Source organism: Podarcis muralis, chromosome Z, assembly GCF_964188315.1.
Source record: "Podarcis muralis chromosome Z, rPodMur119.hap1.1, whole genome shotgun sequence".
Taxonomy (NCBI): Eukaryota; Metazoa; Chordata; class Lepidosauria; order Squamata; family Lacertidae; genus Podarcis; species Podarcis muralis.
In genome coordinates, this window is record NC_135673.1 from 46,822,403 (window position 1) to 46,848,577 (window position 26,175).

The 26,175-nt window shown below is 47.3% G+C and overlaps 1 protein-coding gene across 8 annotated transcripts in view; it reads left to right on the forward strand.

Moving 5' to 3' along the window:
- The first annotated feature begins 4,785 nt into the window (after positions 1-4,785).
- The window catches only part of DLG3 (discs large MAGUK scaffold protein 3), a 123,210-nt gene continuing 101,820 nt past the window's right edge, over positions 4,786-26,175 (forward strand). For 2 of the 8 annotated variants that reach the window (XM_077922096.1, XM_077922098.1), the window contains exons 1-4: positions 4,826-4,961; positions 10,102-10,233; positions 14,680-14,798; positions 20,094-20,231. In XM_077922096.1, coding sequence (XP_077778222.1) covers positions 4,946-4,961; positions 10,102-10,233; positions 14,680-14,798; positions 20,094-20,231 — 405 coding nt within the window. In that variant the 5' untranslated portion in view covers positions 4,826-4,945. Of the gene's footprint in view, positions 4,962-10,101; positions 10,234-14,679; positions 14,799-19,062; positions 19,159-20,093; positions 20,232-26,175 lie in introns of those variants that run through there. The other 6 variants (XM_077922094.1, XM_077922095.1, XM_077922101.1 and 3 more) reach the window with 5 other exon arrangements.

Genomic DNA, 26,175 nt, shown 5'->3' on the forward strand with positions numbered 1-26,175 from the left:
GAGAACAACCCAAGCTGCATCTCCTAAATTCCTGGGAGTGATAATCTGCCCTTTTCCACAGGGTCATGATTGCTTCCTTCAACTACTTTGCATTTGTCTGTGATGATGACTAAAAGCTCCTAATGGAGAAGGCCTGCATGTTTCATGCAGCAGTTCTCTATTTTCTAAGGGGCAGAAAATAACACTGTTGAGTATTAATGTGAGTTTGTTACATAGCTAGGCTGGAGATAAAGCCACTCAATGGGAAGGTTTCGGTAAATCTTTAACAAAAAGAGGGCCTGAAAGCAAAATGATTTCCTTGAAGCAGGAAGGAAGAGGTGTGTGGGTGGTGTATATTTTGCTTCAAAAATGTTGATTCAGCATCCAGCATCTCCGTGATTTCCACTGAATGCCAAATATTGATTCTGCTTCTGCTTCTGCTGTCAGAAATGTTTGTTTTTTAAAAAAAGAACAACACTTCTGCATCAGACCAATGATCAAACTTGGCCTGCAGCCTCTTATTATAATTGCCACCGAGATGTCCATGGAAAGACAAGAAGTATAAAAATTGTTGGTTGATTGGGTTGGGTCAAGGAAAAACATAAGATAAAATAAAAAGGAATTCTCTGGATGCCTAAGTACTTTTTTGGTCCAAGTCCTCTTCAGCAAGAGAGCCATAGTAGAGATATAATATCACAAAACATGCAGCAAAGTAAAATGTGGAAATGTAGCCTGTTAGACCTTTTAAATATCCCCTTCTAGGTTACTTCCAAATTTCCCCACCTCCTTTAGCATAGAAAGAGACCACATGTTTGGTAAGTTAAAAATGGCTTACTTACAAACTTTTCAATGGTCAGATTCATGTGCTTTTCCATACAGCAGCAAGACAGGCAGCATAACTTAGGTTCCAAAAATGGTAAATGTTTTTAAATCATTTGTATAATAACACAAAGATGGATTGCTTACACCATGCAGTCTAAGCTTGGAGAATCCAAGCACCTGGTGGACTGTGCTATTTTTTTTAAATATAAAAAAGAGGTGTCAGAACTTACCATGAACACCCCCTTGTTCTCTTAGAATGGCAATGGCACCCACCTGAGAGGTGCCAGAACTGAGTTCTGGTGGGTTCGTGCTGAAAATAAGCCCTACTGGCTGGGGTCACATGATGGAATATGGGGGATTGAAGAGTTTGGTTTCCCTTTCTCCCAAGGTGGGGAGAATGACCTCCTTAAACCTGGTAGGACAGCTTACTCTATGGTCTTAACCCCTTCATGCATTAATTAGACTTCAGCATGTTGGTTATATGTATGAGGCTGCCCACAAAACCTTCATAGGAACCCTGTAAGATAAATTAGACTAGTTCCCAAACCTTTTCAGTCTCACCCCCCTTTGGTTCCATAAACTCACCCCCAATGCCCCATACCATACCTCATAAGAAGCATTATTCAGAATAGCATATTGCACAACCCAGTAAGGAAGTTAATAACGCAATAAAATTCAGAACCGTAACAATTGTTTGTTTATTAAAAATCTAATTAAAACTGTTTAGTTTAATTAAATCAACAAAACTGATGAACTACACCAGTGATATTAGCTTTTCCTGCTACCCCCTTGCCTCATAGCACACATCCCTCCCCCAGCTAATCCCACCACCCACTTTGGGAACCCCTGAGTTGGGCTAAGAGAGATTGACCTGCCCAAGGTCACCCAGACACCTTTGTGAGCGAGTGGGAATGAAACCTGTGTCTACTCAGTTTTAGTCTGCCAAGGTCCCATTTTGAACTTTGGCTGCGTTCACAAGGCAGTTAATTCCACTTCCCTGGTAGTTTCCTTGCTAAATTCCCACATTATATTTGAGATATGATATGATGTAAAAGCCACTTCTGGAAAAATTCATGGAATCTAGTGCTGCATGCCGCCCCCAATCTCCAAGTGGTGCAAGATTTCAGGGGTTCCAGAAGCTTACCCAGCAGTCCTGTTTTCTTTTGGAATCAGATGCAGTGGGGACTATGTTGTCTTTCCAATATATTGCTTGTTTACACAAATACAGGGGCATAGTGGGGCGGGGGTGGGGGGAGCATGAACCAGGAGCTCCTACACAGGCACCTCCAGTGCAGCATGGCCCAGTGCTCCTCTCCATGGGCACCACTGCATTGGATGGGCGGGGGGAGTTGTCCATAAAGGGTTGCGCCAGCTGGCTGGGCTTCCCCCTGAGCGGGCAGGCAGGCAATCAGCTCAGCATAGCCCTGCTTTGCTTTTATGGGGGTGGATTCGCTCTGGCAGCATTGGTGGCGAGGGTATGGGCTGGTGTGGCAGGCTCTTACACACACACACACACACAGTGTGTGCCCATATGCGCAGGACCACCAGCAACCAACGCTATGCTGCCGCACATCTTTGCAACCTGAGCCTGCAATGGAGAGCTTCACAGCATTGATACCCGAAAGGGTGGTCTTGCTACTGCCTTGGATTCAAACAGAAATCACACCTTGCTCTGTTTCTCTTGGTCCCCAGCTTGCAGCTTTGCTTCTAGCTCACATCACTTCACTCTCAGCTCTCAACTTTGTCGTAATCTTCCCATGAGTTGATGGAGGGGACTCCGCTCCACCTTCTTGCACAGAACCTTTTCCTTTGTTCCTTTTAGTGGTCTATCACCTCACCAGAATCCAGCTTGGCTGTTCCAGGAATCTGAAGAGGACTCAGGCATTCATCCTAATCCTCCCCCCAAAACTCATAACATCAGTGTATGTTTAGCACTCATTTCCATATTGCTAGATTCTGGGGAGTAAATCTGCTTTCAGCCCCCTTAACCCAGAAAATTTTGGGAATAAAGCAACAAAGTAACAGTATACCAACATACTGTTGTTTCCTGCTCTTATCATGGGGATCTGATTTGATCCCAGAATCCCTTCCCTATTTTCATCGGAGAAATGTTGGAGGGTATGGAGTCATCCGACCCCTGAGCTATCTGAAGGCAGCTGTGAATAGGCAATTTTTAAAATGTTTTATTTTATTTTTATACGTGTTGGAAGCCACCCAGAGTATTATTATTATTATTATTATTATTAGAATAGGATGTCCCTATATTCATCAGAGAAACGTTGAAGGGTATGGCAATGTTGTCCAATGATGCTTCTTGTTGTACCACAACAGACCCACTGGTGTGAATAAGAGAGATGGGGACAGGGTGCAGATTTGAACCCAGCTCCCCCCCCCCCCCGCTTCTGTCGTAATCTGGCCCTTTTACCTTTACACCACAATAATTCTGAGTAAACTGGATACACCCCAATGCCTCACTAGCCTTTATTTTAAGTTTCCTGACTAATCTCCATTCAAGATATATGGATAAATTGATTCCTATCCCCAAACTAACAAACAAAACCACCTTTAGAACACTCAAATGCTTTTAAAAGTTATTTTGGCAACCGTTTCCATGGTAAAATTACAGGTGCCCCATGATACTCGTTTGGCATTTGTAAGAAATCAATCTTTTAATGTGGTAGCCCTACATTAAATCCTATTTAAACACCCTAGAAGCCAACTCCTAGGGGCTAAGGTCCCTTTGTGCCCCCCAATAAAATATTTTTGAGGGCTGCTTGGTCCCCCAGAGTTGATGGGCACTGCCATTCAAAGGGTGTGAATGTTCAGCGTCATGTGATCTATTACGTGGGGCGGGGCGTACCTGGGTCTATTTTATTGAAGTTGGCACCCCTGGTAAGTGCTACAAGCAACTCTCTAAAATGTTTGACTTTACCCCCGATGGTCCACTCTTTCATTGTATCTGAAGGCAGGCAGATGCCAGCAATAAGTGTGGCAGCACCCACACTTTGGAACTCCAGGCCGAGTGAAACATCCCCGTGGCAGTAGTGACATCAGGCGGCGAGCCACCTTCGTTGTACTCTTTCCGGCTTGTGCTAAAAACATTTTCCGTTAGGCAATCCTATCCAGATACGCTGAATGCTGACACGTTTCAATCTGGTTTTTAGCTCACTGATTTAAAAGAACAAAACACCCGTATATTTAAAATAGTTGTTCTTAAATGTTTTTACTCATAATTTTTATTGTTGTATTCTTTTTGTAAGGTTTTGTGACAATCAAGCCTTACAATAAGACCTGAAAAAGAAATATGATGCTTGTTTTTTCGCCCCAGGACACAGTCGCTCAACCTTCCCGCTCCCATTAAAGGTCCAGAGTAATGATGAAAAACGCGCGTCTTCTTCCTCTTCGCCCCGCCCCCTGCCTTCACCTTGGGACGCGCGCATTGCCATTGGACCGGGTCCATGCACGCGTGGCAAGGCCTGGGCGGCGCTTAGGCAAGCATCTGTTGATCGAATAGTGAGGGAAACACATGGCAGGTACTCGCTAAACTTAGGGCACCGAAGGGGGAAAGTTTTGGGTGGTCACTTTTAGTTATCAAAGGGTGCTGGCAGCATCCTAGAGGTGGGACGAAACTGGACACGGCATGGGGTGCGTGTGTCCGGGGCCGGAGCCACGTTTCCTGGCTTCAGAGCCTCCGTCTCCCCGGGCAAAGCATTTGCAGCTCTCGCATCCTCTGCAAAGCCCTGGGATCGAGGGGTGTTTTCCCCGTCTCGTCCCGTAGGTTTGGTGTGTGTGGTATCCAGCGCCCGTGAGTCTCTTTGGGAAACGAATCGCAAAAGCGAACGTGGCTGCCCTTTTGGGGTGCGTTTGGAAGAGTGACATTTCCAGCCCTCGTGATTTTCTGGGAGAAAGGGTGGGCAGGGAACACCTCCATCGCTCTTTGGGCGCGTGAACCCCGCCGGCCGGCCGACTGTCCCGCCCAGAAAGTCGGAGCCCGGCCCCTTTGCCCTCCTCCGCCTCTTCCCCGCCCTCCGTCCCTCCGTCCGGACAGGGCGGCCCCTCAAGGCAACGCCACCCGCCCAGCCTCCTCCCCTCTTATCTCGGAGAGCGTAGTGGAGATAACGGCGGGGGCGCCCCCGCCCGGGCCATGACCAGCCGGAGAGGTAAGAGGGTGCCGGGGGGCGGCGAGCTGTCGTGCCCGGGCCCCTGAGGCGGAAGGGGGCGGCTGTGGTGCGCACTGTTCTCTGTGCTCTCCCCCCCTCAAGGCCTCTGGACCCCTTCCGCGGCTAGAGAGTGAATGCCCATGAATGGGGCCGTGTCTTTCCCAAACTTATTGCTGCCACCTGAGATGCCACCTTTTGATCTTCTTGGCAGGGCTGGTGTGAAGCTTTTCCCGGAGACAAAGTTGTGGGAAGCCCTTCTGGGGGCACCCGCCTGGCATCCTGTATGGGGTTGCCTCCAGAATTTCATTGACAGGGTTTCTGTGCATGTTAACAGCTGCACCTCAGGGAGAAGCATTTTCCAGCAGGGACAAAGTGCTGGAGTCAAAGGCCCAGAAGCCACTCTCTAACTTTGCTACCTGCTACTGTACAGTAATGTGATTTGCACACCCAGGCCACGATTGCAGCCATTGAAGGCCTTGGCTAAGAGACCTGGGGAGGCTCAGACTTAATAGCATCTGATCATGAGAAGCAAAACCCAATTCTTCCCTATATCTATTCAGTGAAAGTAGAACATTGCTGAAATCTTGGCATTGATAAAAAGACTGCTTATAAATTTATAACTTTTATCAAGTTTACAAAAGTATGGAATTAATGGAGACATTCACCACATTCATAGAGGAATCATTGTACTACAGTATATGCAAAGTCAGAAGAGTTTCTATCAAGCTCTTTTGGATGCAAACTTCTCAATTATACTATTAAAATCAGTAACTAAACTTACCAGTAAACTTACGATATCTCTGTTTGAGGGTTGAATAAAATAATTGGTTTACACAAGGTGGAATTGTTGGGTATAATTTTGAATAATGTTTTGAATAATTTTCTATAGCTGTTTCTTTTGCAGTTTATTATTAAAACTCCCCCCCCCCTTTTTTGCAAGAGGCTGATGCCCTCTAGTTTATGAGGCAGTGGGCTCTAGCCTGCTCAGCTCATACGTAAATCAGGAACTGTGCACACGCATCCAGGTCTGGGATTGTCACTGCCACTGCAGTGCCCATCAGATTTGTGGACTACAACTCTCATAATCCCTGACCATTGGCCATGCTGTCTGGGGCAAATAGGCGTTGTAGTCCAAAATGTTTAGAGGGCAACACATTGGTTGCTCTTGGGATAGAGTCCTGGATTGTAGGTGGTGAGATTCAAATCCCTGCTCAGTCCCAAAGGAATAAACCTTTGACCTGCCACTGCCTCTCAGCTGACCTGCCTTGCAAGACTGTTGTGAGGATATAAAAGGGAGGCTGCTTAAAGAGTGGGGTAAATAATATACCGTATTTTTTGCTCTATAAGATTCACTTTTTCCCTCCTAAAAAGTAAGGGGAAATGTGTGTGCGTCTTATGGAGCGAATGCAGGCTGCGCAGCTATCCCAGAAGCCAGAACAGCAAGAGGGATTGCTGCTTTCGCTGCGCAGTGATCCCTCTTGCTGTTCTGGCTTCTGAGATTCAGAATATTTTTTTTCTTGTTTTCCTCCTCCAAAAACTAGGTGCCCCTTGTGGTGTGGTGCGTCTTATAGAGCGAAAAATATGGTAATTAACAACTTCTTGCAGTGCTTCTCTATCCCTGGGCAAGGAGGAGCAATGATCTGACTCAGTCCATTCTCCGAGCAGCCTTGGTCTCTTGTAAAAAAAAATATGTAATGGGCGGCTTAGATGCCCTTTATTTATTTCACAAAACTTACATACCGCTCAGCTGTGATAAAACCTTAGAGTGATTTACAAAAAGAAGAAAACCATAGGATTATCAGTAAAGAAAGAAAAACAGTTGAAAATAAGTGTTTAAAACATTCAAAAAATAATTGAGATCAACAGCAAGCTAGAGAGCAGCTTAAAACATATGTTAACATGTCTGGCTAAGCTTGCCTAAAGAAAAATGTTTTTTAGCAGGTGCCAAAAAAAGTACAGCGAAGGCACCTGCTTGATGTCAATAGGCAGGGAGTTCCAACCTGCAGGTGCTGTTGTGCAGAATGAGTATTATGTGGCACCTGCAACAGTCCTAGTTCCCCAGATCAGTGCAGTCAAGTGGGCATTTGGTAGGGTAAGGCGATTTTTCTTAAAATAGAATGCCCACCCAGTGCCTGCATGGAACAGAGAAGCAGGGTCTGGGTGACTTAAGGTAAGGATGTGTGTTTCTGCACTTGGGAAACCCCTTATATTGCTCTGATCTCATGAAGCCTTCCAACAGTGTGAACTAGTGTCTTTTTAATTCTGAGGGTGGTACAGGAAGAGGGTGAACCCTTCTGCAAGGGTTCTGGGCAGAGAGGTTGTCCACCCCTACAGCAAACAGCAGATAGCTGCAGGTGAGTAATAAGTGCTTTCCTAGGATGCACTGTCCATTTATGGCAGGGGACACAATGTGGGTCCCAGCCTAAGAATATCAGAAGAGCCCTGCAACTAGACCTGGCCAAAGGCACATTTAGTCAAGTATCCTGTTCTCCCAGTAGCCAGAAGGATGCCCCGATAGGAAATCTGCAAACAGGACCTGAGTGCAACAGCAGCACTCTCCCTGCTTGTGATTCCTGGCAACTGGTATTTACACTGTTCAAAATTAGCCAGTCACATTGTGCACCTGCCTTTCAACCACTTGTGACCAAGTGAAGATGCCTAGGTGCCAGGATGGCACCTGATATCTCCACCATCTGGGGATCATCGGATCTGGACTGCTTTCACACACTAATACCCCCATCCCATAGAGTTCTGTCAGTTATATTTTATTTGCACAATTGGGACGAATTCCTGGAACCAAAATGCCTATTTCTGTGCAGCCTGAGCAAGAGCAGTCACCATTAAGAAAAAGAGATTGGAATAAGCCAGTATATATGTGGACTGTGCCTGGATCAAGTGATTCTTCTTCTGTAAGTTCTCAAAGCTCACTAGTCATAATCAATCACAGTCAGTCCATCATTTGAAAAATAAGACTTTAGAGCCAGCTGCCCCCAAGATGGCAACTAGATATTCCATTTTGACGACTACAACATTGGTTTAAGGAGCCATTTGGCACCTAACTTATATATCTGAGTTTCTAACACAGTGAAGCATGCTGCCTCCAACCCTGAAGGCAGAGCTTAGCTGTGTTCGTTGTCCTCCACGCAAGTAAAGCACAATCCATAGCCCACTTGAGATTCCATAGCAGACAAATCAATGCTTATGTGGCTGGCTTTGAAACAGAAAGGTTTGCAAACTCCTGTACTGGAAGAAGGAAATCTCCCAACATCTCCAGCTTTCTTCCTGAGGTGTGGTGGCATGTTGTGAGAAGTGATTGTCTCAGGGTCCTGAGCACTTGCAGACACAGCCCTCTTGTTCTGGGATCTGTACCCCCTGCTGGGAGCAAAAGAGCTACAAGGTCAGAGGATGGGCTCAGCTGCCCTCTTGTTTGACTCCTCCCAGGAGCTGGTACAGACGCCCTTTGTTTTAGGGCTGTCCCTCACAAAGGGAAGCCCTCCTCCATGCGCTGGTCTGGGGGACAGATGCTTCTTGAGGGCAGCAGAACCCACAGGAGGGGAGGCATCTGAACTTAGCCGCTTGGTTGATCAGGATCTCTGAGAGCCCTTTTCTAGAGTTTTAAGAAGCTCTTTTGATTTTTTTAGGGGGACAAAATAAAAGTGAGTGAGTGTTTCAAATTAAAAATGGCAAGTATATCAGAATGAGAGTAAATAGGGAGAGAACTCCAGCCTTCCTGTAGCCAGACAGCTTAGGCACTGGCTGGTGGTCCGAGGGGCTCAGAAGGGCCCTTCACCAGCCTGACCCAGCGGCTGCTGCTTCTTTGGCAATCCCTCATAGCCGAGTAAGATTGTCTTCCCTAAACACGGTTTTAACAATGAGTCGGTAAGTGACTGTGGAGGCCAGTTCTGGACCCACATGTCCTTCCACAGTGGGGGCACAGTGGAGTTTGAGTGTCTCCAAAGCCCATGACACCTTTGGTAATGGCTGTTCTCCAACTGGAGCACTCGCAGGTCAGTGTTTCCCAGTTGTCGGTGTTTATACTACATTTTTAAAGATTTGCCTTGATATAGTCTTTAAACCTCTTTTGTTGACCACCAGCATTACGCTTTCCATTTTTAAGTTTGGAATAGAGTAGTTGCTTTGGAAGACGATAATCAGACATCCGCACAACATGACCAGTCCAACGAAGCTGATGTTGAAGAATCACTGCTTCAACAGAGGTGATCTTTGCTTCATCCAGTACACTGACCCAGCTGCACTGCTGTTCACCACCCTCCCCATGCTTTTGAGAGGCAGTGTTGCTTTTGGATGGGAGTCAGTCTGAGCCCACATCCACAGGGGGACTCCCTTCCACAATCTGGTTAGGGCTGTAGATCTGTGGGCCAAAGCATTGTGTTTTGAATGACTTCCAAAGGGGGGAAGGCCATAACTAAGTGGCAGAGCCTCTGCTTGGCATGCAGAAGGTCCAGGTTTGATTCCTGATGGCATCTACAGGGAGAGAACCCTGCCTGAAATCCAGTAAGTGCTGTCACAACCACACCATGCATTTAAAGCACGTTTAAAGGGCACTTAAAGCGTGTGGCTTTCCCTCAAGGAATCCTGGGAGGTGTAGCTTGTTAAGAGTGATGGGGACTGTAGTTTGGTGAGCAGTTAAACTACATTTCCCATGATTCTTGGGGGGTGGGGAGTTGTGTTCTTTAAATGTGCATTGAATGTACAGTGTGGATGCAATGTGGATCCATGGTCTGATTCTGTATAAGGCAGATAAACCAAATAGACCAGCAGTATAAGACTTGGTCTAAGGAAATCCTGTTTGTTTGTTTGTTTGTTTGTTTGTTTGTTTGTTTGTTTGTTTGTTTTTAAACAAACAAACAAGCACACACTGGAACCAAGTTGCAAACGTGGTTCGTTGTAAGGTAGATATAAAACAGGGTTAGGTGAATTTGTGGAGAAGGGCAGCTGTTGGCTGTGACAGTGAGATGGAACTTTCCTTTCCAAAGGCAGTCTACCTCTGCCCACATAACAGGGGCAAACGATGCCAGCAGTGGGGCATGAGGGGGCGTGGCCTGCTGCCTAGTTAGGGCTGGCAGCACCTGCCTGTGTGCAGGCATTGTGCTTTATAGCTCTGATCCTGTCTTGGCAGACACCCAGCGGGCTGTGGAGATCCTGGCAAGGTACCAGGGGAGTCTGCAGTCCCCGGCGGAGCAGCCTCTGCAAGTCTCCATCGAGAAAGTGGTTCACGTCTTCCAGAGCGAGCTCTTCCAGGCGCTGCTAGGTAAGGGCGCCTTGCAGCTGTACAGAGCCAAAGCACCTGGGCATGCTTTGTGGGCAGATGGGCAGGGGGTGGAGGGCGGAGAGCAGTAGCTGTTTCTGCGCCTCTTGCAGGTCCCCCCCCCCCGTGCCAGAGCTGTTCGTTATACAGGTGCTCGGATGAGCGGCTTCAGCGATTTGTACACATGATCACAGGGTTCTGCTACCTTCTGTCAAGCTGGCAGGAACTAGAGCGGGCTGTGCTATCTGAGCAGAGCTTCCTATACAGCTGTTGATGATTTACCTGGCCATAGCCATGCCCCAAATCAAATTTGATTGGCAGGGGAAACATTGGTTCCTCCCCTCCCCCCAGCTGGACTATAGAGCAGCCTTTGCTGACCTGAGGTCCTCCAGCTGTGCTGAACTGCAACTTATTTGTTTCTTTATTGCTCCATATACACCTTCCGTCTCTCTCCCTCCAAGGGGTTCTCCTGTCCTTCATTTAATCCCCACAACAATCCTGTGAGGCTGGGTTAGCATGAGAGGCAGTGACTGGCCTAAGGTCATCCAGTGAAAGCTTCATGGCCAAGTGTGGGGATTTGCACCATGGTTTCCAAGGACCTGGTCCAATGCTCTGACCACTGCACCACCACTCGCTCCATCAGCCCCAGTGATGGGAGTTGTAGTCCAACACATCTGGAGGGACCCTGGTTGGCGCTTCCCACGGTTCCCCCATGCCCTCGGTTCCATAAACTTATCCCCAATGCCCTCACCCATCCCTCTAAGAATCATTATTCATAATAGCAGCTTGCACGACCCACTGCTGTTGGCATCCCTATGTCCTGAGAGACAGTGGGGTGTGCCTCTGGGGGTGAAGTCAAACTGCTGCATTAGCAACACCAAAGGGATCTCTTTGGGGGGGCAAGCCTGGGCGGTGTGTCTGGAGGCCCTGGGCTGCTCAGACGACAAGACCCCTCTCAACCTCGTCAATCTGGTTCAAAGGAAAGCAGAGCAAGGTGTTTGACACCCACTTGGCTGCAGGAGTTGCCGGAAGGAGGCCTACAAGGCACCATCCAACCATCTTAGGGACACCACTCTGGATTTGTGTAGGGTTTACTCCTTAAGGAAAATAATAGCACAATAATATTTTTTTAAAAAGAGAATTAGTTGCATGTTTATTCAAAATCCAATTAAAGCAGTTGAGTTTAATTGATTCAGTGGTGCCAGCTTTGCAAATTCTGACAGTCAATTAGACCCTGCTCCCCACTTTCCTTTTGGGACGCGGGTGGCGCTGTGGGTAAAAGCCTCAGCGCCTAGGGCTTGCCGATCGCATGGTCGGCGGTTCGAATCCCCGCGGCGGGGTGCGCTCCCGTTGTTCGGTCCCAGCGCCTGCCAACCTAGCAGTTCGAAAGCACCCCCGGGTGCAAGTAGATAAATAGGGACTGCTTTATAGCGGGAAGGTAAACGGCGTTCCGTGTGCTGCGCTGGCTCGCCAGATGCAGCTTGTCACGCTGGCCACGTGACCCGAAAGTGTCTCCGGACAGCGCTGGCCCCCAGCCTCTTGAGTGAGATGGGCGCACAACCCTAGAGTCTGTCAAGACTGGCCCGTATGGGCAGGGGTACCTTTACCTTTTACCTACCCCACTTTCCTTTTAGCACCCCACTTTGTATTCCACCTCCAGGGGGCAGTACCACCCACTTTGGGAGCCACTACTCTGTAGCATAAAATGGCAGCTTCTCTATGTAGGACACAGAACGTTGTTGGTCTATGTCCCTCTCCTGCCCTCTGGTAACAAATGCTTGAATTACCTGGGAAATTATTGATGCAACCCTCAAGCCCCACTTCCTCCTTGACTCCCCTTTTTTAGCCATATCCTCCTCCCCACCCCAGTCTTCTTAAAAAACAGTAACCAAGGGGAGTGTCGTAAGAGGTAGGGAAATAGGTAAGGTGCCATTCATGCTAATAATAGTGTTTGTTATCTTTCATTTTCAAGTGCTTTACACAATTTTGGCTACTGGTAGTACTATCAGCAGCCCTGTAGCATGTCTGTATGGTTGTGAATTCAGGGGGATTGGTCTGCATGATGCCCAAATCTCCTCTTAATTCCTGGGGTCCTGGATCTATCAAGGGTTACAATCTAATGGAGGATTCAATTGTTTGGCTAGTCAGGCAAGGGTCATAGTTGTCATCTAAGTACCATAAGTACAGTTGGTCATTAGTATAACAAAGAAAATGGCTCTGTGCCAGAGAGCAGATGGGTGGTGTTAAGTTAGAAAGACAAAAGGCAGAGTGGAGAGTTGTGTGAGAGAGAGCTGGAAGTTAGAAGCAGGTGTAAGCCAGAGAGGGAGAGCCGTGCTTGATTTCTCCTGGAATCCAAGGCTGTGATTGGGACAAGGAAGACTTTCTTGGTTGTTAATGCTGTGTGTTAATGCTTGGTTGTGTAATGCTCCAGCGTAGGCTCAGGTTGTGTATATGTGTGAATAAGCCATATGTCATAAAGACACCACGGTCCCCGCTGAACCTCATTCCTAGGAAACTGAGCCATGGATATATATATGCCTGGAACCCATGCTTTATAGAGTTTCCTAAAAACAAGGATAGCAATAGGCTCTGTTTCAGTTGTTGACTTTAAAAATTGGGGAGGTGGTGGTGGGAGATTTTGAAGAAGGTTTTGGTGGACCTGAGCCACATTTACACCATACATTTAAAGCACTTTAAAAACTCACGGCTTCCCCCAAAGGATTATGGGAGCTGTGGTTTGTTAAGGGTGCTGGGAGTTTTCCGGAGACCCCCATTCCCCTCAAAGCTACAATTCCACTATGTGTGGTTGGACCATCAATCCCTCTTCACGAGGGACTTGGGAACTGTAGCTTTGCAAGGGGAATAGGGGACCACCTAAAACCAATCTGCACCCTTAACAAACTACAGCTCCCAGAGTATTTTAGGGGAAGCCATGTTTGTTTAAAGTGGTATTGCCATGCTTCAAATGTTTTGTGTGAATGTGGCCCTAGAGTAGGGGGATGGACCTGCACCACTCCCCAATCGTTGGCCTAACATTCTGGGGAGAAAAGGGGCTGACCATTCCCAAAAAGAGGCACACCCTACTCCCCTAGTTTGCAATGCTGCCCTAGGAGCACCAGTTGGCATAGCAATAAGAGCTGTCCAGAGCCTATGCCCCCTGGGCAGGATACATGAGGGGGAAGTTTGGGGGATACTAAATGGGATACTGTATGTGGGTTCCTATCCAGTTAATTATCAGGCCAAGGCTTGCTCTGATGGCGTTTCCAGGTGGGAGCCAACTGAAGGAGGGATTCAGTCCTGCCCAGCTCAGTGGGAGCAACCAGCACAAGAGAGCAGGGCATGTCTGGTCGTAGCAAAGCCGCCAGCTGCTGCTGTTGCTGCTTCTACTCAGGAATGTGAGACCCTGGCCCTGCGCACAGAGGAAATGCCTGAGCCTCCACCTCCCCACTGCCTCCTCCTCCTCCTCTCAGCTTTTCCTGGCTGAGCTTGGGTAGCTGCCAAGCTGCTCCCATTCCCCTTCAATAGGCACAGTGGTGGTGGTGACAGCGGCACACCAGCCAACCGTGATAAGTGAGGGCACATGTCAGGTTCTCTGGGAAGCCCCTGCTTGCTGCCTAGGTGGCGTTCCCACGTGGACTCTGCTGCTCCAAGAAGATTATCAAAGGCGGTTTCTGCATGTGCTGTGGAGGGAAACTTGGGGCAGGTGGGGCTCATCCACTTGGGAAGGTAGAAAATCCAGAAGGAGGACTACTCTGGTCCTAAACCTCCACTGCCTTGTGGAATATCTTCAGGAGAAGAAAAAGCTAAGAAGCAAACTCCACATAAATCCAGAGAGGAGTCCCTAAGATGGTCGCCTACTTCTGGCAACTCCTGCAGCCAAGCTGGTGCCAAATGTCTTGCGCTGCTTTCCTTTGAACCACATCAGTGAGGCCGAGAGGGGAGTCTTGTCCTCTTTGCAGCCCAGGACCTCCAGACTCACCACCCAGGCTTGTGCCCTGGAGAGGTCACTTTTGTGCTGCTAATGCAGCAGCTTGACTTCACCACCGGAGGTGCACTCCATTGTCTCTTGAGACAGATGGATGCCAGCAACAACTTGAAGGGCAACTTAAAATGACCTCTTTTGCTGGCAACTCCTTCCTGTAGGGCAGGAATGATTCTGCCTTCCTCTGGCTCTGAGCAGAGCCCCAGGTCTTCCAGATGTGCAAGAGCTGGGAGTGGAAAAGAGAAGTTAGCAATGCATAGCTGTAACCATGGAGTTGGTTGTGTTGCTGCTGAACTTCCTGCCTTGTGGGCAAATCTCACTGAGCTTGCTGTTGCTCACCTTGCTGCCTATGCTGACACCCCTGACTCATTCACCCTGCCCAGGCCTTGAGTGTTAAGAATCTCCCAAGGCAGCTGGAGCAATTCTGTTTCCTTTTGCATCTACATCTCTCTCGGCCTGTTTTTCAGATATCCAAGAGTGTTATGAGCTGAACTTGCTCTCTGCTTGCAAGCAGGATGGGGCCATGGATCTGGAGAATGTGGGCGATGCCAGCAAGAATCATGACCATAACAGATATGGCCTACAGGTGAGAGTGTGGGCTTCTGCTAAGGCCACCTTCAAGTTCCCCCCACCTCCATCCTCCAAGTCCAAGAGTTAGGGAACCCTTTGTGGAAAGACTGTGGTTTCATCATAGAGAATCTGTCTTCTCAGGGTCAACTCCTGCTATCTCCAGGTAGCACTGGGAGAGACCCCAGAGAGCCTCTGCCAATCAATGTTGACAATACTGAGCTTGATGATCTGACATAGCCTTCTCCTAGGTGTGCTGTTTAAAGAGCATTCATCCTGATAAACTTGAATAAATGTTTGTGGGTTGGTTAGACAATGTCAGCTATTTAATAATTTTGATGTGTTTGCACAGAGGTTAGATTATATTGCATCAAAGGATTGTTATCCCACACTTTACTGTCACTTTCCTTACTGCAAAAAAATAAAAAAGTCCAGTGGGGGGAGGAGAAGCAGGTTCACAGAGCACCAAACCAACTTTAATGGTGCAATCTGAACCCTCGGGTGCCTTCTTCAATTCCACCCGAAAACCAGCCTGGGACTGCCCAGCCTGGGATAAAGCAACTTCCTATGCCAACCTTCAGTCTCAGCGACTGCTTCATGGGGGCAGACCTACTGAGATGAGCTGCTGTGCTCATGCTCATTAGGCCTGACACTCCAATAAGTCTGTGCAGATCGCATTTTTTTGCAAATGAAGTGTTCACTCCATCTTGCATGGTATTGTTTACTGCCTGCTTGCTCCTGACTACTAGATGGACCAGCCATCTAACACTGCATTAGATGGCTTCATTTGTTTCTGTACAATCACAGTTAAATGATGCAGGAGAGGTGTTCTAGAGGTGGGCTGGGTGAACTTAAGTGCCCTCCTAGATTAGGCCAAAGGCCCCCCCTAGACCAGCATGGTGGTCAACCAGATGCCTTAATGGGAAGCCTACAAGCAGATGGTGATAGCACTCTCTCCAGCTGCATTTCTCAGCAACTGGTATTCAGAGGCATACGGCCTCCAACTGTAGAGGGAGACAGTAGCCACCATCGGTAGCTTGGTGTTCCACTGGGTTTCACTTTTGTGCATTCTCACATCCCTTTCTCATAGCATTAGGAATTGTGGATATCCAAAGAAACTGAAGATTGGAAGGTTCAGGACAGGCAAAAGGAAGTACAACTTTGTGAAGTGCATAGTTGAACTTTGGTCCCACATGAGTCAGTGACAGCCACCAATGTGGGTGGCTTTAAAAGAGGATGAGACAAATTCATGGAGAATAAGACTTATCAACGGCTTTTGCCACAATGGCTGTGCCCTGCCTCCACGGCTGGAGGCAGCAATGCTTCTGAATACCAGCTGCAGGAAACCACGTTAGGGGAGAGAACTCTTGTGTTTGGATCCTGCTTGCAGGTTTCCCACAGGCACCTGGTGGGTCACTGTGAGAACAGGATGCTGCTCTATTTGGGCCACTGACCTGATTTAGCAGGGCTCATTTCACCTTCTTACAAGTATGAGGATCTGAGCCAGGCAAGGTTGCAATTCTGTCTCAGAAGTGAACTCTCTTTCCCTTCCTTCTGGCTGTTTTCCTTTCCTGTAAGCTGGGAACAGAAGGTGCTTGCTGCCAGCTGAGCCCTCTTCCTCTAACAAAGTTTAAATATTTTGTTTTCAGGATGTCAGGTGGCCTATGGTGTAAAGGTTGGAGAATCCCCAGAGCCTTTATTGCAGGGGTGGGAACCATTTTTAATCAAATGGCCACATTCTCTTCTGAGTAACCTTCCAGGGGCCACATGCCGGAAGTATGTGGGGCCAGGGGCAAAAGTGGGGGGGGGGAGGAAGGAATGTAAACCTTTCATATAGTTTAAATCCGTTGGTTCAGGTCCTACCCTCCACAACAGGAAAAAACAACCTTGCTCCATCTTCCATGGGTCACCCTCCTCTGCACATATTCCAGCTTGTCAACATCCTTCTGAAATTGTGCTGCCCAAAACTGGACACTGTATTCCAGTGTGGTCTGACAAAGGCAGAATAGAGTGGGACTATGTCTTGCCTAGACCTGGACTCTGTATTTCTGTTGATGCAGCTTAGATTAGCATTACCATTAGCTTTTTTTTCTTTTTTTTTTTTGCTTTTTTTTGGTGCTGCTTCACACTGTTGACTCATGTGAAGCTTGTGATCTACTAAGACCCCTAGATCCCTTTCACATGTACTACTGGCAAGACAGGCGCCCCACCCCCCATCCTCCTCTCTGTCCTCCACCACATCCTCTGTTTCACTGTGTTTTCCTCTCTGTCCTTCATCCAGATGTGCAAGAGGCATCATCAGAGTTCCAAGCACACATTCCAGCCGGGCAAAAACAGCCAAGGGGTGTATGTGCCTGGGGATGCAGTGCAGCTTGGGGAAGACTCCCAAGGGCCAGATGGAAAGGTCTGGAGGGTCACATTTGGCCCAGGCTTGAGACTCCCCACCCTTGCCTTATGGTTTCTCTTTACTCTTCTCCCAAGAGTAAAGAAGTAGCCCTTTCGCTGCTACCCGGCCCCCAACTCCTGGGGAGACTTTTGCCTATAGACAGGCATGGTATCATCATCCTCATAGGTTTTGCAGATTTGTTGTATCTCAAAAGCCTGCAGAACACCTTTGATGAGACGCCAGTACTGAATAAAAGCAGTGAGTGCATGCAGTCAGGTTGACCGGGCTGTGTGCACCAGTCCACTTGGGAACTTTGCTATCCGTCTTTCCAGCCTGAGAGCAATTGGCAAAACAGTCACAGGAGGGCGCTAAAGGAAGCCCTGTGTTTTGTCTCTCTCTGCCTTGATGATGCTCAGGCTCATGCCTCCTTTCTCTCCAGAGGCAAGAATGCTGCCCCAAAGGTCCAGACTGTGGACCAGATTAGCCCCTGACTTCGTTTTGGGACCTTGGCCATTAATGATAGCGCAAGCCAACAACCTAGGAGGTGCTTGTCTCTGTTCTCAAGATGCACCCTTTCCATCTCACTATTGGAATTGGGAGCCTGCTGCCACCCTTGACAGTGAACATATATATGCCCAAACAATCTTAGCTGCTCTCCTGTGCTAGGTGGGGCAACTCAGTCAGATAGGCAGCATATAAATAATTTATTATAACTATTACCATTACCATTACTATTCTGAGTAGATACCACACAGGACTGTGCTGTAAATCAGTGGTTGGCAGACTTAGGGCTTGCACAATTTGCCACATTTTTTCTTAGAACCACATGAGGGTGCCTTGTATGCCTCCTTCCGGCCACTCCTGCAGCCCAGCTAGTGCCAAACCTCTTGCTCTGCTTTCCTTTGGACCACATCAGCAAGGCAGAGAGGGAGGTCTTCTTGTCTGGGCAGCCCAGGACTTCCATACACACTGCCCAGGCTTGCACCCCAGGGAGGTCACTTTGGTGCTGCTAACACAGCAATTTGACTTCTCCTCTCCATCAAGGTGCACTTTATTATCTCTCAAGACAAACAGATGCCAACAAGGTATGATCGCCCACCCAAAGCCAGGTTCAAAGGCATGCCATTAGAATTATAGAACAGGTTGCCTCTGAGTAAATTCTGTGCCTAGGAATTTGTTTTCAGTACCAGACCTGAACTAAGGTAGGATAAACAGCTTTTTTCTTGCTATGGCTACAGAATCCTTGCATATCTAGTGGGATGCAGGTGGCGCTGTGCTCTAAACCACTGAACCTCCTGAACTTGCCAACGGGGTGAGCGCCCGTTGCTGTGTCCCAGCTCCTGCCAACCTAGCAGTTCAAAAGCATACCAGTGCAAGTAGATAAATTAGTATCTACTTCTCGCTGAGGTGGGAAGGTATACGGTGTTTCCATGCGCTCTTCCACTTGTCATGGTATTCTGTGCACCAGAAGCAATTTAGTCATGCTGGGCACATGACTCAGAAAAGCTGTGTGCAGACAAATGCCAGCTCAACTCGGCCTGAAAGTGGAGATGAGCGCCGCACCCGATAGTCGAATTCAGCTGGACTTAAGCATCCCGGGGTCCTTTACCTTAGCTTGCATTTCTACTATAAATTACTCATAAACATTCCAGCAGATCCCAAACTTTCTGCCTTTCCCTGCTGAAATTATGTCTGCCAGGTGAAGTGTGCATAAGGTTGTAACCTTAGGTTGCAGAATCTAGCTTTTCTTCCAAAAAGGTTGAATTCCCCTTCCATTTCCTTCAGGACAACCAATCTTCAGTTAAGAAAAAAAGCAAGTAAGAGGTGACTTTATAGAAATGTATAAGATTACGCATGGCATGAAGAAAGAGGATAGAGAAAACTTTTTCTCTCTATCATGACACTAGACCTCATGGACACCTATGAAGCGGAATCTTGGAAGTTTCAGGATGGATCTTCAGGATGGATCAGAAAGGACTTCTTCACGCAGTGTGTAGGTACCATATTTTTTGCTCTATAAGACTCACTTTTTCCCTCCTAAAAAGTAAGGGGAAATGTGTGTGCGTCTTATGCAGCGAATGCAGGCTGCGCAGCTATCCCAGAAGCCAGAACAGCAAGAGGGATTGCTGCTTTCACTGCGCAGCAATCCCTCTTGCTGTTCTGGCTTCTGAGATTCAGAATATTTTTTTTCTTGTTTTCCTCCACCAAAAACTAGGTGCGTCTTGTGGTCTGGTGCGTCTTATAGAGCGAAAAATACGGTAAACTATGGAACTCCCTCCCAAAGGAGGCAGTAATAGCCACCAGCTTGGATGGCTTTTAAAGAGGACTGGACAGATTGATGGAGGAGAATGCTATCAATAGTTCCTAGCCACGATTCCTATGCTCTGCCTTCATGGTCAGAGGCAGTAATATTTCTGAATGCCGGTCACTGAAACCACAGGAGGGCAGAGGGCTCTTGTGCTCGGGTCCGGCTTGTGGGTTTCCCATTGGGGCATCTGGTTGGCCACTGTGAGAACAGGATGATGCACTAACTGGGCCATTGGCCTGATCCAGAAGGGCTCTCCCAGGAGCCTTATACAGGTATGGAAGGAATATGAAACTGGTTATGCCTATTACAACTTCATCAATGCAGTGGGCGTAGGGGTCTCCTGTTGCATTTAACAGCGTGAGTGAAGACGGCTTGCCCGTGAGGAGCCCACAGCTCAGCCCCGCAGCCATTCCCATGGCTTGTGTCCTTGAAGAGCCTGGCTTCCCCCCAAATCTGTGACAGTTGCTGGTGTAACATGAGGGCAGCCAGCGCAAAGTCACTGGTGCGTCACGATAACATGTTTCTTTTTAATGCAGCGGAAGCTGCTTCCCTCACCATGGTTTCTGGGCTGCTGCCTGTGCCATCATTGTGTCTCTCTCTTTTCCTGTTTTACATTTCAGGGGAAGCTGCAAGGAGGAGAAGCCTGGGGCCAGGACTCAGGGCAGGTACTGCGGCTGGTGAAAGTGAAAGAGAGCAGGACCGAGTTGCTGGCTCAAGTCTGCAGCCTGGTGGTGGGTGTCTGCAGCACCTTGCCCAAGGTGAGGTTCCTTATCATGCTGGGGCAGGGCCCAAAGTCTTGGGCCACATTTCGTCCATATATTTAATGCTGTATCGTATCACTTTAAGTCAGTCATGGCTTCCCCCAATGAATTCTGGTTGCTGTAGTCTGCTAAGGGTGCTGTAAGCTGTTAGGAGACCCCGTCCCCTTACACAGAGCTACCATTGCCAGGGCGGGCATGATAGAGTTTTGCATGGCAGGGAGAGAATGAATAGAGGAAAGTTTGTCTCCCGCTCTCATAACACTAGAACTTGTGACTATCCAGCTGAATGTTGGAAGATACAGGCAGATAAGCGAAAGTCCTCCTTTATGCAGTGCATAAAGTATCCCTCTAGGGCTCCTGCAGAAACCGCCTTCTTGACCATTGGACCCATTATCAGTCTCATCCACTCATCCACCAGACCCTGTTTTTTGCACAAGTCCCTAACTCACTGAGGGTTTTAAAAAAAATGTTGCTATTATTATTTTTAAAAAATCAGTTATAGAAAATAAAGTAATGAAAGAAGAAGAAGAAAAAAGAAAGGGGGAAAGTGCAAAAAATACATTAAGAAAGAGTATAATACACTAAATATACTCCGTTACATTTCCATACATTATTATGTAAATAAATAGATAATATGATTGTCCTAATACGTATATGATAATTAATAACCTACTATATCCTGTATAAACTTGTTCCTGATTTCAGTATATTTGTCCAAACAAAGACTTTGTAAGCAACCCGTTCATATGTTCTCATGTTATCAATCCATTGGGATCATATCTTTATTCTCACAGTTCATCAATTCCAGTCTCTTGGCCACTGTTAGGGTGTGTAGAATCCATTTTTGTTCTCCAATTGTCAGCTTCTATACAATAGGTATATAATTGAAAAGAATATTTTCCTCCAAAAATTTCAAAATTGCCCCCACAGTCATATTTATATAGTCCACAATTTTCTCCGCAAACTTAGTGAGCATGGAGCACTGTAAAAACATGTGTTTCAAAGAGGCATTATCCTTATTACATCTCCACCTAACAGCTACAAGTCTTAGACAAGTCTTTTTTATACAAACATAATAGAGCCAATAAATTCTAAATATTATTTTCTGTTGTGTAAGTCACAATTTAAGATCCATTGATACCATTGCTACAGAAGCTAAAACGTTTTCCCACTGATTAGGTGGTATTGGACAATCCAGTTCTTTATTCCAATCATTTCTTAAAATCTGTATATCAAATTTATTGATAATAAATATCTGTAGAAAGTGATCAGTGGTTTTTTTTAGTTTCAAAAGATTTATCCAATTGTTCCAATATCTCCAGTGTTTCAGAAGCTGAGAAAGCTGCTAGTCCAAACATGGCTGGTAGAGGATGTTATAATGGCAGATATTGCCATTGGGCTTCATCTGATAGATGATATTTATCTCTTACAACTCGTGTTCACTTGCATGATTCCTGTTCCTGACCTTGGACAAATGTGCAAATTGGTGCATTTCCCTTTCCTATTTCCAGATCTGACAGAATTATCTGACATCGCTAGTCTAGATAGACAAATAGCCTGACCTGGTGTAAGGCAGTTTTCTGTGCCTTAGAGGGAAGTGTAAGATGGAAGCGCTTCATCTTGGGGGGGGGGGGGGTATCATGTAGGACAATACAGACTCCTTGTGCCAGATATACCATGGAAGCACCAGCAGGCATGCTAAGGCTTGTGTCCTCACTTTTAGATCTCTCTGTGTTGGACCAATGAACCCCTGAGAGGAGAACAAATGTTTTGCACTGGTATCTTTGTGGTGATTCAGTTTCCTAGCAGAAAAATCCATGGAACATCCTTTTTTTTTTTTTTTTTGCAACACAAATGGGAGAGAACCAGGGGGCAGGGGATGTAGGCTGTCATATCCAAGGCTTGCGCAAGAGATGACCTTGACGGCTACTACTGTGGCTTCTCTGAGTTTTCCAGGCAGCCGTTATTTCTGAGGCATAGTGGAGAGAGAGGGTGTGTGTGTGTGTGTGTGTGTGTGTGTGTGTGTGTTCGTGTGTGAACTCTACGTTTTCCCACAGAGACAATTGCGCCCAAGCTTCCTCCTCCCAGACCAGACTTTGGGATAACCATTTCCTGCTTCTCTCATGGCAGAGCTTCGCGGGCTGTTAGAAGGTGGAAGCATGCTGATATAATAGTGCCTCTGTAACATACAGTGTGCGTTCTGGAGCTGGGGGTGCCTAGTGGAAAGAGCTTTGAAGTTCCTTTGTTTCTGGGGTCAATGGCAGGAGCTAGGGGTTACTCTCACTGTTGGATTGTTAGTGTCTGGAAACAGGCCTTTGCTGTGACAGTGCAAAGGACCCACCTTAAGAAGGACATACTTTGACCTCCCACTGGAACACCACAGAATAAAGTGCACCTATGTGTGTTGGACCAGTGCCATCATGTGCAGTGTCTCCATGTCACGAAAAGGTGACTGTGGAAACAGAGCTGTTGTAACTGAGCAGGTGGTACCATATCACAGACCTCTGCAAAGTTTCTGGTGTTTGCTTACAACAGGGGTAGTGAACCTTGGGGGGAATGTGACTCTCCAGTCCTCTCTAGGTGGCCCTTGGGACTCTCCCCAGGCCACATGCCCTTTCCTGCCACAAACACCCCCTCAGCCACACCCTCCTCCTCAGCCATGCCTCTCAATGGCCTTGCTTTGAGGATATTTGCCTGACTGGAATGCATCGTTGAATTCTGATAATGCCTCTTGCTTGCCTCAATGGAGGATAGTCAGGGCTGTGTGAAGAAATTAGCCTACTGTACAAAGGTAAATTTTATATGTGTTGCTGCACCCGCTTTTGCATCTGGCTCTGCCCACCACTGGGAGGTAGGCCTGTCAGAAGGGAATGTGGCCCCTGAGCTAAAAAAAGAAGTTCCCCGCTCCTTGCTTAGAGGAACAACAACATGCCAGTTTAGATGGATGACAAGAGCAAGCCAGCAGTAACTCACACTAAGCAAACTAGATTTAACTATTCATTAGCAAAACAGGATCTGCACAGGAGTGTCAGGCCTAATGAGTACAGCAACTAAGGTCTTGTCCCCATGAAGCAATTGCTGGGACTAAAAGTCCCCGCCCCCCTACAGCTGGCTATGTCTCCTCCTTTCCAGGGTTTTCCCCAAGCAATCGGAGACTGTGCCTGCATGCAGCGCCAACCTCTCCTCTTCCCTTTTCATGCATCTCCTGGTTCTGGGAGACAAGTGGGGAGGGGGAGCTTGTCGCAGCAGGAGAGGGAGACACCCTTGCCTCTTCACCACCCTGCCTCATCCCTGCCTCTTGGCTTCCCTCAGCCCACTCTCCTGCTTCAGCTTCTGCCTCTGATTCCGGACTTCTCTCTGCCACAGACTTTCCCAGCGCACTAAGACCTGCTGCCTCTTCCGCTTCTGACACATCCTCTTCCCAGTCTTCTCTCTCTGACCACTTATCTTCATCCCACCACCAATCCCTGGGCTCTGAGCCTTCTTTCCTTGGGGGTTCCCCAGCTGGTTTCTTCCATCATTCCTCTGTGTTTAACTAGTGCATAAAAACTGAGGAGCCATCTAGATCAGCCCATGTTTTGTCCCAGCTGGGGAGCACTGGTCTAGTCAAGTGGGGCCTAGTCACAGAACACCAGGGACACCAACAACACCAGGTCACATATCACTAGCACAAGTTCCAGTTTTAAGAAGCAGAGTCAGCACAAGCATAGGTCAGAGTGCAGCTAGGCAAGATCAAAAGCAAGAGTGTAAGTCCAGGTAAGCAAAGTCAGGCAAAGCCCCAAGGCAAACCAACGAGGTGGGTAGCACCATGGATAGCTCCAAGTGACAACCAAAGCAGACTTGAATGTTGGTCCAAGAACCATCAAACTCAAGTCCCATCTACACCAAGTCATTTAAAGCACTGTAGTTTGTCAAGGGCACTGGGAATTGTAGCTCTGTGACAGGAAAACTACAGTTCCTAGGATTTTTTTTTTTGGGGGGGGAGCCATGTACTTTAAATATGTTTGGTGGAGATTTGACTTATCAATGGCTATTAGCCATGGTGGCTATGCTCTGCCTCCTCAGTAAGTGGCAGAATAGCACTTGCTGGGAGAGTACTGTTTTGCTCAAGTCCTGCTTCTGACTTTCCCACTGGCATCTTGTTGGCCTGAGGATCCCCTCCGACCCTCCCTCCAAGGAGTGAGTTTTCAGAGCTTATGTGCCTTGTGCACCCATGTGCTCCCTAAACCCACTTCGGATAGTGGGCTGAACAGCTTTTCCCATGCTATCGCCCAACAGCGAGGAATCCCAAGCATTCTGTAACTCACAACCCAGCAGAAGAGGCTGTCGTTTTTTTGTTTCATGTGCCAATGCATCAAATCATCCCAGTGCACTTCAAGCATGAAAAAGGTTTTCTCCAGAAGGTCAAATTCACTAGTTAGTGACCATGCAAAGCCATTGTTGGAGTCTTAAAGGCCATTTTGTGGATTTATCTGCTGTGGCTAATGGTCAGCGGTAGATCACTCCTCCCTGCATGTATTTACTTAATCCTTGAAGAAAAAAACTCTTAACGCTTTTACTGCCTTTCCTGGAGTTCCATTCATTAACCATGCATTTCACAAAGTAATGCTTTCTCTGCTAGCAGTTCTGTGGTTGCACTTGTCATGAAGGTAGTGTGGGAATGTTCTGGGGTGCAGGAGAGGATATATTGACTAATTATATCCTTGTCCAACTTGTGCTAACAAGTTCCCAAAATATCAGCAGAGTTTATAAACATTCCCCTTTAAGTGCGCAACGGTAACGCTTGCACAGGTTCGCTAGAACCTCTATAATAATTACCCTGGTAATTTCCCCTTTAGTTCCCTCTTAAAATACAAGACACGACACAGTCTTCATAAAAGTATAAAAGAGTTTACTCACGTTCTGTTCACAATGTGATCCCAGAAGGCACAGCTTAAAAAGGTTACATACATTTAGGATCTATCTTATAGCAAGATAGGTCTTATCTCCTCTCTTGGCTGGGAGCCAAGAGAGCATCCTTAGATGTTTCCTCATCGAAGTAAAATGGCAGAGAGAGAGAGGGTCTGCCTGCCCTGTGCTTTTGTTATTACCTGCACAGGTGAGGCCACACCCACCTCTGGTCACATGCGGAGGAAGTCCGTCCCCAGGAAGTTCACCTGCTTGCTGGACAGACATCCCCCCCATGTTCTAGCATGTACACTCTAGGAATGTTGTCATTGACTGCTCCTGTGTTTACATCCCACATACCCCTTCTCAGGCAATACAACATACACAAAACATAAACAACTTTATTCAACCACCCAGAGTCCCAGCTTGACACGTAGATTCTGGAAACTCTCTCTTGGTAGGGGTTTCGTCAGGATGTCAGCAGTCATCTCTTGGGTACTGCAGTAGGATAGCTCCACAAGTCCATCCTGGATCATCTGGCGTATGTAGTGGTATTTAACCCCAATGTGTTTTGTTCTGGCCAGGAACTTCTCACTCTGCGTCAGCTTCAGGCAACTTTGATTGTCCTCCAGCAAGCTGACAGGCCCTTTTCTCACCAACCCAAAGTCCTTTATGAGTTGATCAAGCCAGGCGATCTCTCTGCAGGCTTCTGTTGCTGCAACGTATTCTGATTCTGTGGAAGATAATGCTACACAGCTCTGTTTATAACTGCCCCATGCAACAGGTCCATCCCCAAACATGAAAACATGACCACTTGTTGATTTATAGTCAGCATTATCCCCAGCCCAATCCGCGTCAGTATACCCAACCAACTTAGGGTCTCTGACAGCTGGTAACCTTAATTTACAGTTCATGGTACCCTTCAAATATCGCACCACCCTCTTTACACCTGCCCAATCATGCTCAGTGGGAGAATTCACTTTTCTGCTAAGAATCCCCACAGCATTAGCTAAGTCAGGTCTACATGTGGTAACTAAATACAAAAGTTTACCAA